Below are 15,215 nucleotides of genomic sequence, written 5' to 3' on the forward strand. Positions count from 1 at the left end.
CATTATCAGGAAGGCTATTCCAGAGTTTGGGAGCCAAATGTGAAAAAGCTCTACCTCCTTTAGTGGACTTTGCTATCCTAGGAACTACCAAAAGTCCAGCGTTTTGTGACCTTAGGGTGCGTGATGGGTTGTAGCGTGGTAGAAGGCTAGTTAGGTACGCAGGAGCTAAACCATTTAGGGCCTTATAGGTAAGTAATGATAATTTGTAACAGATACGGAACTTAATAGGTAGCCAGTGCAGAGACTGTAAAATTGGGGTAATATGATCATATTTTCTTGACCTGGTAAGGACTCTAGCTGCTGCATTTTGGACTACCTGTAGCTTGTTTATTGACGAAGCAGGACAACCACCTAGAAGTGCATTACAATAGTCTAGTCTAGAGGTCATGAAAGCATGAACTAGCTTTTCTGCATCAGAAACAGATAACATGTTTCGTAGCTTGGCAATGTTTCTAAGATGGAAGAATGCAGTTTTTGTAACATTGGAAATATGATTTTCAAAAGACAAATTGCTGTCTAATATAACACCCAGATTTCTGACTGTAGAGGAAGTAACAGTACATCCGTCTAGTTGCAGATTGTAATCTACAAGATTCTGTGTGGTGTTTTTTGGTCCAATAATTAATATCTCTGTCTTATCCGAATTTAATTGGAGAAAATTATTTGTCATCCAATCTTTTACATTTTTAACACACTCTGTTAGCTTAGATAATTGGGAAGTTTCATCTGGTCTCGTTGAAATATATATCTGAGTATCATCAGCATAACAGTGGAAGCTTATTCCGTATTTTCTAATAATATTACCAAGGGGCAACATGTATATTGAAAATAGAAGGGGACCTAGGACGGATCCTTGTGGCACTCCATATTTTACTGATGATAAATGAGATGACACCCCATTTAAGTAAACAAAATGGTAGCGATCGGACAGGTAGGATCTAAACCATCTTAGAGCCTGCCCTTGAATACCTGTATAGTTTTGTAATCGATCTATGAGTATGTCATGATCTATGGTGTCGAACGCAGCACTAAGATCAAGTAAGACTAGAAATGAGATGCAGCCTTGATCTGACGCAAGAAGCAGGTCATTTGTAATTTTAACAAGTGCAGTTTCTGTGCTATGGTGGGGCCTAAAACCTGACTGAAATTCTTCATACAGATCATTTTTATGCAGGAAGGTGCTCAATTGAGCAGACACAACTTTTTCTAAAATTTTAGACATAAATGGAAGATTTGAAATAGGCCTATAATTTGCCAGTACACTAGGATCTAGTTTTGGTTTCTTAATAAGAGGCTTGATAACCGCCAGCTTGAATGGTTTTGGGACGTGACCTAAAGATAACGACGAGTTAATGATATTGAGAAGCGGTATTAGTATTAGTAGTATACCTAGTGTTGTCCGTCAGTTATGCTTGAACATTTAACTTTATGTTAAGCATTAGTTGTAGTTGTCTCTAGAGAGATATGGCATCTCACAGCATGATAAAGAAATCTTGCCTTATTTCCCTGGGGGTGTAGTGGTATTTTGAGGCATTATGTGCACAAAACGTTCTGTTGAAAAGGTTAACAGGATGGTTCAACAAAAAAATGAAAAGTCTGCCGTCATTTACTCATTTTCATATCATTTCATTTGGTATGATGAGTACGCTTTTGGTATATGATTTTTCTTTAGGAGAGTGCAATGCTTTTAGTGCTCTTAATGTTTCTGCTTTCAGCTCAAGCTTTAATAATGGCATATTGGCAAAACAAAAAATGAAATTTCACGGATTAAATCTAGTCATTTCAAATAGGAAACCGTGTGTTTGGGAGTTTCTTGAAACCAGTTCCATACCTGATTTCACTCATGTTCAAGTTAGTCACATTATGCACCAACAGAAAGCTTTTTGGTTTAAAAGTGACTTCTGTGTAAGCTTAATACATTGCTTCACTATTGTCAATAAACCTTTTCTGTGCATAATTTTGCAAATGTGACTGCACCTTTCTAGCACAGAATATAGCACACTAATCACATACAGTATATGACTTTTATTAATCTTATGATACTTTTGCATTTGTACTTTTAGTTCTTAAAAGCTCCATTCCCCGTATTTCAAGTCATATGAGTTTGGAATGACCTGAGCTGCCAAAATGTTTTGTTCTGAATGAGCTACTCTATTAAGTAGTTGCTTCCTGCATCTTTAAAAACACATTAACTATTAGGCCCGTTTCTCAGCTTCCAGGAAAACATGACGAATGAGAGCTATCTAAGGCCAGCATTCAGCTACTGAAGTGCACTTTACCCCCCTGTTCCCTTTGCTGTAATGATTTTCAAGTAGGAAGAGGAAAGAACAGAATGTAGGAGTAAAGAGAGGAGAGGAAAATGAGTCCTCCTTCAACAACCTGAGAACCAATTTACACCAAAAGCAGGAGGCAGATGCAGTGCTTTCCTCTCTGTTGGTGGTATTTGATTAACTCCCTTAAGGTCTGGAAATAAGGTCACTGCTTTGTGTTAAATGCTCATTTGCATTTTTCTTCTCTCTAAAAGCCGATGGGATTAAATTAGCCACTCTGAGAATTCCTTATTTGTCCATTTAACTTGAATTATGATGTGCATAAAGTTTGATCAGCAGTCGTGGCGATCATATTTCGCTGCCGTCTGGAGTAAAAAATAATTCTCCACAGAGTTTCTCTCCAATTATCATTCTTTCAAAAATCATTCTTCGTTTTTAAAAATGGCTAATGATCACAAGCTCTGCATTATTCAAGACCATCAATTCTTATAATTTAATAAACGCATGATAATTTATGCTTATTGCTTTTATTCAGATGGATTTTCTCTGATTTTAAATCAGTCTTGTGTCTTTCATCTGAAATGGGTGGCTGATTCATTTCTTCCTTCACACTGCTCAAGGTAAAAAAGACCAAGGCAACTTTCTGTCAATGGATATGTCCATCCCTTCATTTTAACACTTTAAGATGAATAATTTCAGTGACCCTCCATAATTTGTGAGCTAATGAGAGACTGAATTTACCTTGTGGTCCTGGCTTCCCGATCCCTTCAAACTGGAAAAGGTCAGGGAAAACAATCTGTTCTTCCCTAAATTACATTTTTGGGGCCAGCTGGTAATTGAGAGATGCAACGCTTATATAAAAAGTGCATCTGGGGCTCGGGAAGTAGGAAACTGAGAGCTCTTGAGAGCAAAACCCACAGCCTAAAGGCTTGTTCACTCCAAGGATGATAACTATAAAGATAATGATAAAGATATAGTTCTAAAATTGATCACACCACACCACAGTTATAATGATAAAGGCACAGAGACACAATATCCCTTAAATCACTTTCAGAGTAAATTTTATTTTTATTTTATTTTTATGTAATGTATTTCTGTGGTTGCAAAGCTGAATTTTCAGCAGCCATTACTCCAGTCTTCAGTGTCACATGATCCTTCAGAAATCATTTTTTATATGCTGATTTGGTGATCAAGAAACATTTCTTATTATTATGTTTAAAAAGTTTTTGCTGCTTAATATTTTGTGGAACCCATGATACACTAACATTAAAAAGTTTGGTGTAAGTGATTAAAAATTTAAATTAATACTTTAAATCGGACCTCAGAAGACTACAGAGGGTAGTCCGGACTGCTGAGCGAATTATCGGTACAACCCTCCCATCTATTCAAGAACTGTACTTATCCAGAGTGAGCAAAAGGGCTGTTAAAATCACTCTGGACCCCTCACATCCAGCACACTCCCTCTTTGAACTGTTGCCATCTGGTCGACGCTACAGAGCACTGAGCACCAGAACGACCAGACACAGGAACAGTTTCTTCCCTCAGGCAATCCATCTTATGAACAGCTGATAATAACTGTGGGACACACTACACTATTTATATTTATATACACTACACTTTTTATCCAACACACATACTTCTATCATACAAATCTTTTGCACATAATATACATGTACATACATGGAACACACTATACTACTTATATTTATATTTATATACACATACACTTATTTATCCAAGTGAGTGAGTGAAGTGACATTCAGCCAAGTATGGTGACCCATACTCAGAATTTGTGCTCTGCATTTAACCCATCCGAAATGCACACACACAGAGCAGTGAACACACACACACACTGTGAGCACATACCCGGAGCAGTGGGCAGCCATTTATGCTGCGGCGCCCGGGGAGCAGTTGGGGGTTCGATGCCTTGCTCAAGGGCACCTAAGTCGTGGTATTGAGGGTGGAGAGAGAACTGTACATGCACTCCCCCCACCCACAATTCCTGCCGGCCCGGGACTCGAACTCACAACCTTTCGATTGGGAGTCCGACTCTCTAACCATTAGGCCACGACTTCCCTGACAAACACACATACTTAGCGTACAGTTCCAATTTTTCCACATAATATACATGTACATACATAAATGCTCTTTTTAATATACCTGCCATACATTGTCAATTTGTATATTGTCAATCCTTACCCACCTATTTGTATTTTTTTGTATTTTTTATTCCTTATTGTGTTTTTTGTTCTGTCGCTGTTATGTTGCACTGCGGAGCTCTGTCACGAAAACAAATTCCTCGTATGTGTGAACATACCTGGCAATAAAGCTCATTCTGATTCTGATTCTGATAATTCAGCAAAGATGTATTGATCAAAAAGAATGTTAATAGCTTTATAAAGTTTATTGCAATATTACAAAATATTTATATTTCATATAAATGTTGCTCATTGCTGTTTAACGTTCTATTCATAAAAGAATCCTGGAAAAATGGTATCATGGTTTCCACAAGAATATTAAAAAGCAAACACTTTTTAACAATTATAATAACAAGAATCATTATTCATTCGATAATAATTGAACACTAAATTAATCAAATTCATCCATTTGAATGATTTAACGTGACACAAAGACTAAAGTGATGGCTGCTGGAAATTCATCTTTGCCATCTCAGGAATAAATGACATTATGTAATATAATAAAATAGACAAAAGTTATTTAAAATTTTAGTCAAGTCTGTTTTATTGCCAATTCTTCCACATGTACAGTACATACATACAGAGAATTGAAATTGCATTTTAATTAGTGGTGGGCATATATAAATTTTTTTAATCTAGATTAATCTCACTGTAATCTTGGAATTAATCTAGATTAAACCAGATTAAAATGGCTCAGTTGAATTCTGCCAAAGGCATTCAGAATATGTGTGCTACCCAAATAAAATAATGACTAAAAGTAAGTCTTTTAGAACGGGTTTCTCAAGCCAGGTGGTGAAATAGACCAGGGGCTCATCTCCAGTTTCCAAAATGCATCACAAAGTGCTTGAGAAAGCTGTAAATGAATTCCACATTGCACAAGGTGCAAACAATCTTACGCCAGTTTCACACATACTCCGTCTGCAGTGCGTATGCATTTCGTATTTTTTTACGCACCCATGTTAACGGATTTCCAGCATTCACACGGTTGCGGTCCGTCAGTGCGTTCCAGGAGCGTTGCGTCTGCAGCAGTGCAGCGATCATTCACATACTGAGTAGCGGACTGCAAACACGTCCTGTGTGAAAGCACAATGAGTATGAGTCCGTGCTGCTTCAGCACCACATACTGCAGACAGAGTATGTGTGAAACAGGCATGAGCCTTGTCGAGGTTTCCATCAGGAAGCTTCTTTAAAAAAATTTCCCTGAAGCAAACCCCGGCGGCTTCAGCTGCATCCATGTTAGCACGTCACGTTTGAGTAGGGATACACACAGATTTAAAGAATCGTTCTTGCCCCCTACAGTGCAATTTGGTTAGGCATACATCCGCCCTAAAATATCAAGGTGAAAGTCATCATAGCTCACCTAGTATAGACCCAGCTCTCAACCCAACTTTGAGAATAGATTAACGGCGATATTTTTTTTATCCCCGATAAGAGTCTCACGTTAATGCAGCATGTTAACGCCGATAACGGCCCACCACTAGTTTTAATACTATTTCAGTAATATTAATATTTACTTTATTTTGATGGGGAGCATGAGACCTTTAAAAAATAATAATAATAATCTTAATTATTCCAAATGTTTGACAGTTTGGAAATGTTTGCTAGTGTGTATTGCATGCGATATTGAAACCACAAGCTTCTCTTCGTAGCTCCAAGAAAATAATTAAACTTAAGATATTTTTACCCCCCTCTCTGTGCTTTATTGTGCAGGAAGGTGCTTAAGGAGATTCCTGTTGGAGATCTGAAACCCAATGAGACGGTCCATGCCACTCAAGAGGCTCAGCTTCTCTCTCAGCTGAACCATCCTGCCATCCTCAAGTTCTTCACCAGCTTCTTGGAGAGAGACGCCTTCTGCATCATCACTGAGTACTGTGAGGTAAACTGTCCTCTGGGAACACCTGGCTGGGCTTCTTTTGGTCTCTTCTAGTCATAATAAGCCTGAAGCAAGTCACATGATCTGGTCTTGGTAAACTGTGTTGGTCCATTGTGGTTACATTTTGAGCAAATGTCTTGTTGTGCCCTTAAGAATTACTCTGGGGAGGGAATTCTATTTGCAGAGTCATTCCAAATGAAAGTGAACATTTCATTTCATTTACTTTAGGAACGTACCTTCCCCAAGGGCTTTAGAAAAATGTACAGATGATAATTTTCAAGACAACATGAAATCAAAATTGACTATTAACTGTGCATTCTTTGTACACGCTTCTGATGTTATTGTGCATGATGCATCAATGCAAAAAGTAATTGGAAAGTAGGTAAAATTTGATTGCAAATGCCGTTTAGTTGAATTCCTAGCCATAATTTTTGGTGTATTTGCTCCCAACCCCATTCAGTAACCAGCTCTCAAACAGTCTACTCACACTGTTCAGCGATGGATCAGAGATGCTGAGAGCATCCTGACATCACTCAGAGGTCGCGCTCATCTCCCCCACAGCTTCTGTCTCAATCTCACCATTTCAACGTATCGTCTTTTCCTTGCTTATTAAGACATATCTGCAGGTCAGACAGGTCTTGTGTCATCTTTGCCCTGTGCTTTGGAAGGTTTGGTCAGTGATTATTACATGTTGCACATCTCCTTTATCTGTTTCTTTGGCACACAGGATGTTGCCCAGAGCTGCTTTGTTCTGCAGGTAACTCTCAGGGAATTTTATGGACATTCAGTAAAGAAAAATCAGGAATGAGATCTCTGATTGTTTGTCCTAGACAGCATTGAGAATAAATGGAGGGCAGATGAAGGCGTTTGCTTTATCTGCTTCTCAGATTTTTAAGATACTGAAATATATACTAGTAATAAGTCTTGTCTAGAGTTTCAGAAGATATCATAAAGGGATAGTTCAACCAAAAATGAAGATTCTGTCATCATTTACTTACACTCATGTTGTTTCAAACCTGTATGAATTTATTTTTACTGTTGAACACAAAAAGAAGATATTTTGAAGAATTTTGGCGACCAAATAGTTGATGGTAGCCATTGACTTCCATGTTTTTTTTCCTACTATGGAAGTCAGTAGCTACCAGCAACTGTTTGGTCATAAACTCTTACAGGTGTGTAAAAACTTGTAAATGTGTGTAAATGATGAGCTTCCACAGTCATCACTTTGGACCGGAGCTTATATTATGCCTGCATCCTATGCTGGAATGCCACTCTCTTGTGAACACACGTACAACAGTTAGCAGAGATTACAGCTTATAAAGTTTTAATGAGAGAAAGGTGATACAGTAGATGAAACATAACTGAGAATTATGTGAAGTCTCCTGGGTAGCAATACAGGTTTCCATGCCTTTCTGTCTTGTGTCAAAAGCCAAGTTTTTTGTTTGTTTAGTTTTGAACAGAGATGCTACAAGTTTCTTACCCTTTGAATGTTATGGAGATAGTTTGCCTTAGGACAATTTTCTTTTCTTGTCCAAATCGCTGCACTAAATTGATGTGTCAGACCATATCTATATTACAATATTAGCTTTATTAAACTTGTTACAAAATTTGAACCTGTGTTGACCTGAGCTAAATTTCAAATGTCCAACATTTGTGAAAGAGAAAAGTCTAATTTCATTTTTGTTAACTTCTTTATGAAACTAGACTTTTACAGTAATAAGGATTTGGAGGGAAATTTCCTTTTCTGGGTTGTATATTAGATAAAGTTTAAAAACTTATGTAACTTGTGAAGAAGCTTTTTGGTCAGAAGAGCTATGGAAGAAAATGAAGCACATAAGAATTTTATCAGCTGTTTCCACATCGTTTCGAACTGTTGAAGAACAGCTGGTATAAAAACATAAAAAAAAAATGTCATGAATGTTAATGCTGTTTTGAATGTTTTCTGTGCTCTGGGTTACTGCAAGTCATGTCGAGTTGCTATGTAGATTAAGAGAGATCCCTCCTTTGCATTGAGTTCCATTCTCCTAGAGACATGGGATGCACCATAAGCCCTACTATTAATCTTGTGATTGTCTCGTTCTCAATGAAGCAAGGTTTGCTCTGATCTACAGCAGCTGAATAAAGAAAATCCAATGAATGGAATGCAAGCATATCTCTGCTTCCAGCTTCTATTCCTCCTCGTTGTGTTCTCTTTCATTGATCTCATTGATCTTTGATCTTCTGTCTGTATTTTATTTTATTTATTCTACTATGCATTTTTTTTAAATACTGTTAAGACCAGATAGTTTTCATTACTGTATTATGCTAATAGTAATGAGATTTTCCCCCGTATTGAGGGTTTGAGGGGTAAATGTCCTCAATTGTCATGAAAATGATGTCACAGTGAAAAAAAAGAAAAGAAAAAAAGCAAACAAACAAAAAAACCTTAATTATTCCAACGCCTGCCAGATTTAAAAAAAGCAAATATGCAGCAGTTGAATTAATAGTCTGTGACTATTCAGGATGCTCTATAAAAGCATATTGCGTGCAGATAAGGAGCTGGCTGTGTATGTGTACACTAATTGTCTGGCATACCACCATGCAATTATTTGTGGAAATGGTGCCTTTGATATAGTCACAAGAAAAATATACTGTTGTAAATTAATAAAAATTTCCTCTACATGACTCACTGCAGATCTCATTACCACCTACTCCTTTGGATAAATGTCATGTCTCCATGCTAAGAGACTGAAGCCACAGGCACACACACACACACACAGAGAGAGAGAGGGTCTGGCTTCCTGTTAGAAACAACTCTGGGTGGGAATCATTAGGGCATGGGAAACCTCTGTTTAACCATTGGCCCTTCATCAACACACACACACCCACACTCACATGAAGAAAGTGATCTGATTGCCCCTGAGCACTGTGCACCTGAATGGTTGAATGGTAACAGTGATCTGATAAAGGATGGAGTTCTGCTCTTCTCTAGTGATGTTGCTCGGATCTGTCCATGTCAGTCATCTCATCTCCTTTAGCAGGCCATTCTTCACCCCACCAGCTGCTCCTATCTCAAAATATCAAAGAAACTATTGAGACCAGAAGTGACATGCCCATTCAAATTCTATTCTGTTCTGTTCTATTATTTTGTTTTCTTTTCTATTCTATTCTATTCTTTTCTATTATATTCCTTTATATTCTATTCTTTTCTATCATATTCTATTATATTCATATATATTGTAATGTTTTCTATTCTTTTCTGTTATTTTCACTTCTTTTCTATTCTATTCTGCTCTACTCTACTCTTTTCTTTTACCAAGGTAAATTGCAACTGACATTGACTGAACTTTCATTGTATGATAGATTTGTCTTGGTTTTTCTTGGTTAATAAAAATAAATGATATACATTACCATTCAAAAGTTTGGGGTCTGTAATATTTCCATAATGTTTTTTAAATAAGTTTCTTGTGTGCACCAAGGCTGCATTTATTTGATTAATTTACAAATCTTTTTGATTCCCACTTTTCTAGAGATCCCACTCTGGTGGGCCTGGTCTGTTTGATGCAATTGCTCAACAGAAAATGTCAGTTAATTTGAGATCTGTGACATACTGATAAATGAAAACTCTCTTTTTGTGTAGCGAGTGAAATGGAGGTACGACTGGCCTACAGGGAGGTGTTCATTATACTTCTGTTCATGCTAAAATGGCCATTCCAAAATTCATTGCTCAATTAAACCTTTGCACTCAGGAAAAGCATTGATGAAAACTATTTGAAAGCATTTGAGAAGGCTTTTTGAGTGATGATGGTCATAACCATAGGGAGCCAACAAATTAGCCATTCCCAATTACATTCATAATGTGAATTGTCTTTCGCTTGGATGTGTGGTGAGCCCCACTTTCACTGAGCTAACACTTCCCTCGGGCAGTGTGCAGGAGGGTTTATCCAAAGACATTTCAAATGAACTCCTAAGCCTGCAGTATATCTACAAAGGGTGCTAATCTGACTCATGCCTGTCACTGCGTTACCGATAGAAGACTTTCCTAATGGAACTCACTCTCTTGAGACATCGACAAATGTCTGTTGTTATTGAAATGAGGGTTGCTGAGTTCAGCTCTGTGTTCAAACTGTGCGCCGCTTCAGTCGTATCATTAGTGGGATTGATTATTCTCTTGGTGGCACTTGGATCCTTAAATATGATGCATGTTTATATGCTCATTCTAATTCCATTACTGTACGTTTAAGGAATAGTTTCCATAAAAATACGCTATTGTTTTTCATATTTTTGCCTTTTTGTATATCTTTGGATATCATTTGCACTGATGAGTGTTCAATTTCGATAAGTCAGCGTCAAGTGAAAAGCTGAGAACTCTTTTTTTTTAATTGACACTCAGAATTATTTTGAATTGTGTTTGATCATTAGCAGTGGGGTCTCTTTCTCTGTTTTTCCTCTCTTGCTCTCTCTCACGCTCCCTGTAGAGTTTTCCGGAGACTCCAGGCATCGTGACTTCCACTCCCAGTGTGTGTGTGTGTGTGTGTGAACAAGAAAATGTGTGTTTGTCTGAAGTGTAAATAGGTGCCCAAAGACTCACATTCTTAAAGACAACTTCACAATCCAGTAATGCAAAGAGAGAAAGATCAGAGAAAATTTACACATAGGAAACCAGAGAAAACACCACAGTATTACTCTTTGAAGTGTCTTTTTGGAAACAAAGACTGTTTATTTAATCTACTTTTTGTCTGCTCTGTGTAGCCAGGACTTCCAGTGCTTCACGCAAAAGAGATGGATTTTCATTTCTAACATTTTGTGCCTCCTTAATTTCTCTCTGTTCCACAGGACAAAGATTTGGACTGCAAGTTGGAGGTGCTGAAACGCACAGGCCGGACGTTATCAGAGCCTCAGGTCTGTGAATGGCTCTGTCAGCTTCTGTTGGGAGTACATTACATACATCAGAGGTGAGACACCGCTCCTCTTTTTTCCCATGAATAATTAATAACTGAATTAAAAACTGATTTGTTTTAAGTCTTTTATAGCTTGCCCTTACATTAAAGTTTGCACTTTAAAAGACAAATATGCACAAACTGGAATAACACATCTCTGAATCCTTGCTTCTCTCAGCTTCTGTGACTATTGATTCTGGTTTGTCTCGTTTAAACAGGAGAATACTTCACAGAGATCTAAAGGCCAAAAATATATTTATAAGGAACAACATTCTTAAGATAGGTAAGCTCTGTTTAGCAGTCCAAAGGGTGCTTGTGCTTGATGTGTTTTTTATGTTCTGGCAATGCTTTCAAAAGCTACTTTTAATGGCACCAAAAGTCCAAACACTTAAAAACAGGCCCTTCTTTTGTGACAGTTACTCATCTACAAAGAAACAAAATCATTACCCAGTAAAAACGTGTACACCGGTCAGCAACCTCAGTTTTTATAGAAATACAGAAGAGCCAGATGAGCATTGCTTTTTTATTACAGTGCATTGATGGACATCAAAATGTCCTGCCATACTTTTTGTCAGCATGAAGTAACTTTTAGCTCATTTTAGTGTAGAATGAGGGATTTGTGTGTTCTTGAAGTATGAAATTCTTTAGTACAGCATTACGCTTTACATCAGTTTGTGCCTAAGCCTGCCAAATAACAGTGTTTGCTTCAAAGTAATTCTCTGGTCGCACTGTAAAAAATTTAATGTTGAGAAAACTCATAATTTCATGTCAGCATTATTCTATCCAAAGTGCTTCACACAACTAAAATGTCTAGTTTTACGCAATCAATAAACAGTCACGATGCATTGACATTTTGGAGTTCTTCCAGCATCTTGTGTTTGTACGTTCACTAAATGTTAAATGTCTCATTTATCTAATGAATTGGTGTCACAACAACCGCAGATCTCTTGTTCAGCAGATGTGCAATTAGCAACACAGGAAGCTTTGTCTTTATACATTTTAAATTACTGCTTGGCTCTGAAGGAGACAACATCTTGCAAAGCTTTTTACCTTAAAAACAACACAACTTGCAGCCTAAAAATGTTGAATTACTTTTTTTCTCTTTTTTCAAGAAGACACACAGTCTCTCAGAGTTTACAGTAACACACAAACCTCAATATCTGTGGCAATTAACAAGTAGATCATAAAGGAATAAGATGAATGCTGAAAATCCACACAACAAACTAGAAGGACAAAACAACTACAAAAAAGTAAAAAGTGAAACAAGCTAGAATCTCAATAAGCATGTGCATGGTAGTCAGTTACTCACAAATAGTCTCAACAAAGGCTAGTTTTGTGGCTATTATAAAGTTTGTTTGTCTAAATAGAAGGTTAAGGTTTTCCTTTTTTTATTTGGATATTACATTTTAGTTTGCAAGACTCATTTTTAAAAATGTGTTTATGCTGATGTAACTGTATTTATCCCTTGTTAAAGGTGACTTCGGTGTATCCTGTCTGCTGATGGGGTCATGTGACCTGGCGACTACCTTCACAGGCACTCCATACTACATGAGCCCTGAAGCCCTCAGTCACAGAGGATACGACTCCAAATCAGACATCTGGTAGGAATAACTGAACCATTAAATCATTTTAGTTTATTCTTAATCAGTCAATATTTGGGGGTTTTGCATTGTATGGATTTTACAATTGCAGTACAGTAGACTCAAAAGTTTGAACAAACTCACTGAATTTATACTTCACATGATAATGAAAACCTTTTGATCTACAGGATTATGCCTGAAATTATTTGTGTTAATGATGATGCAACTTTTATTGTCAGAAAAAGTCTGTCATTTGTCTTGCGTTACAACAGATTCACTCAGAATAGCAAGACTTTATCACACAGACAAATAGACAGACAGGGCACTTACAATAAAAAAAAAAACTATTCAAAGCTTCCGTACAGATTTAATTTTTGTATAACTTATTCAGCTCAAATACAGCTTGATGTGCGAAAGAATACTTAAATCTTTGATTATATCTTGGAAACTTACACTTAAAATTAGATGGCAAAAGTACAAATTCATTATACAAATAAAAAATGATTTGGTTCAGAAACAATATTATTGGCCAGCCTTACAAGGTTTTTATGAAGAGATAGCTGATATACTTTTTGAAGTGACTGACCCATTATTTTAGAACACATTTTCAGTTGATTCATCAACTGTTTTTAAACTGACAGATAAACTCATGTACCATACAGAATTACAGTACTGTAAAACAGTCATAATTTCTGAGGAAAAAATGTTTCTACATCAATTTTTTTTCAGTGTCCTTTCCTAGATGTTATTTTATTTACTTTGGTGATTTTACTAATATTCTTAAATGTGAAAAATATAAATAATAAAGAATGAGTACCATAGGTGCATCCAAACATTTATCTAGTGATGTATATCTTTCAGGAGTTTTAGTTCTCTGCAAGTTATTCTTTCATTGAATCAGAACTCATAATCCTCAAATCACATCACATCATTATGCAAAATTGCAAGTAGGTATTATGTTTGATTGCTGTCAAATGGTAGTCTTGAAAAATTTGAGGTCTGGCAATCCATGAAAGCTCATCACGTAAATGGTGTTTTTTTTAGTCATTTTAACTTGGAAAAATTTACCAAAAGATGCAATCAGGCATAGTTGAAGGTGCAGGTGGAAAAATAGCAAGCATAATTAACATAAATTCTGATTTCTCTGGTTGCTTATTGAGCTGTAACAATCTGTATTGGAGCTGTGTATGTGTGGTAGGGGTGAAATATAAATTCATGGCATGGGACGTTTCCAGAGACACCAAGGTGAGATTCCCTCTTAAAGATCTTCACTAGATAGGCTCTTAACACCACCAGAGCTCTGTCCTCTCCTCCCCTCCATATACAGTATGTGCCAAGATATATGAAGGGAGGGAACATGGGGAAACCAGATCCACTGGGGAAATGGTGAGATAACAGCATATTAGTAAAGTAGAAAAACTGAGGGGGGGAAATAACTAGAAAACAATAAGATAGAATGAAGGAGGAAGGGAGAAGACAATCTCATTTGCCAAACTGCTACAGGCACTAGCTGCTAATTTAAGGGTCATTCTTTTCTTCACGCAGTCACCTCGTTGTGTTTTTGCCACCAAGAGCCGAGGGTCTCTGTTCTGTTCAGACTCATAAAGCAGTCTATTGGGAATTGGACTCTTCACTCTGTGGCCTTGATTGTGTAAAAACACAAGCACCAGGCCCACTGGAGGAAAGGGGATACTGAACTTCTTAACAGAGATTGAGAGCAGGAGGGTGAGCTAAAATAGAAAACAACCTTACACAAATTATACCAATTTTTCTCTGTATTGTTTGTGTATTTTCAAACAGAATGTTTTTGTTTTTTTTACTATGATGCTAATTGCAAATTTTATTGGACTTCTGATTCATGTGGTTCTCAGTGACGCAAACTAATTTTGGAAAATCACTTTTGCATCAACCACACAAACTAAACAGTGATTTTAAATGTAATTATTAAGGATATTTTATTATTCTTTTTAGCATCATTTTTATGATTATATTATTTTTTTCTTGTAATGATATCTTTATTCTATTTTTGTCTATTCTTCTTTTATATTCTTAATTAATACATGCTAAACTAGGTCCCCCAACCATTCTATCAAGAACTTTAAGATTCAGTATTGCTGTGATTTGTGTTCGAAATGCTAAAAGGACCATGGCTGCTTTATGTAAATACTAAAGCAAGCCTCAGCGTGGATGCATTTCTTTCTTCTGCAAAACAAGAAGATGTTTTGAAGAATCGTAACCAAACAGTTCCCTTTGACTTTCATTTTATGGAGCAAAAATACAGTGGAAATCAATGGGAGCCGAAACTGTTCATTCTTCATAATATCTCCTTTTACAGGGGTCTCCAATCTCAGTCCTGGAGTGCCGGTGTCCTGCAG

The 15,215-nt window shown here is 36.9% G+C and overlaps 1 protein-coding gene across 3 annotated transcripts in view; it reads left to right on the forward strand.

Moving 5' to 3' along the window:
- The window catches only part of LOC132103305 (serine/threonine-protein kinase Nek11-like), a 47,871-nt gene that overhangs the window by 7,459 nt on the left and 25,197 nt on the right, over positions 1-15,215 (forward strand). For all 3 annotated transcript variants that reach the window (XM_059508301.1, XM_059508302.1, XM_059508300.1), the window contains exons 2-5: positions 6,179-6,344; positions 11,157-11,275; positions 11,479-11,543; positions 12,735-12,861. In XM_059508301.1, the coding sequence (XP_059364284.1) occupies positions 6,179-6,344; positions 11,157-11,275; positions 11,479-11,543; positions 12,735-12,861 (477 nt within the window). The remainder of the gene's footprint in view (positions 1-6,178; positions 6,345-11,156; positions 11,276-11,478; positions 11,544-12,734; positions 12,862-15,215) is intronic.

The sequence above is a fragment of the Carassius carassius genome, chromosome 24 (genome assembly GCF_963082965.1).
Source record: "Carassius carassius chromosome 24, fCarCar2.1, whole genome shotgun sequence".
Lineage (NCBI taxonomy): Eukaryota > Metazoa > Chordata > Actinopteri > Cypriniformes > Cyprinidae > Carassius > Carassius carassius.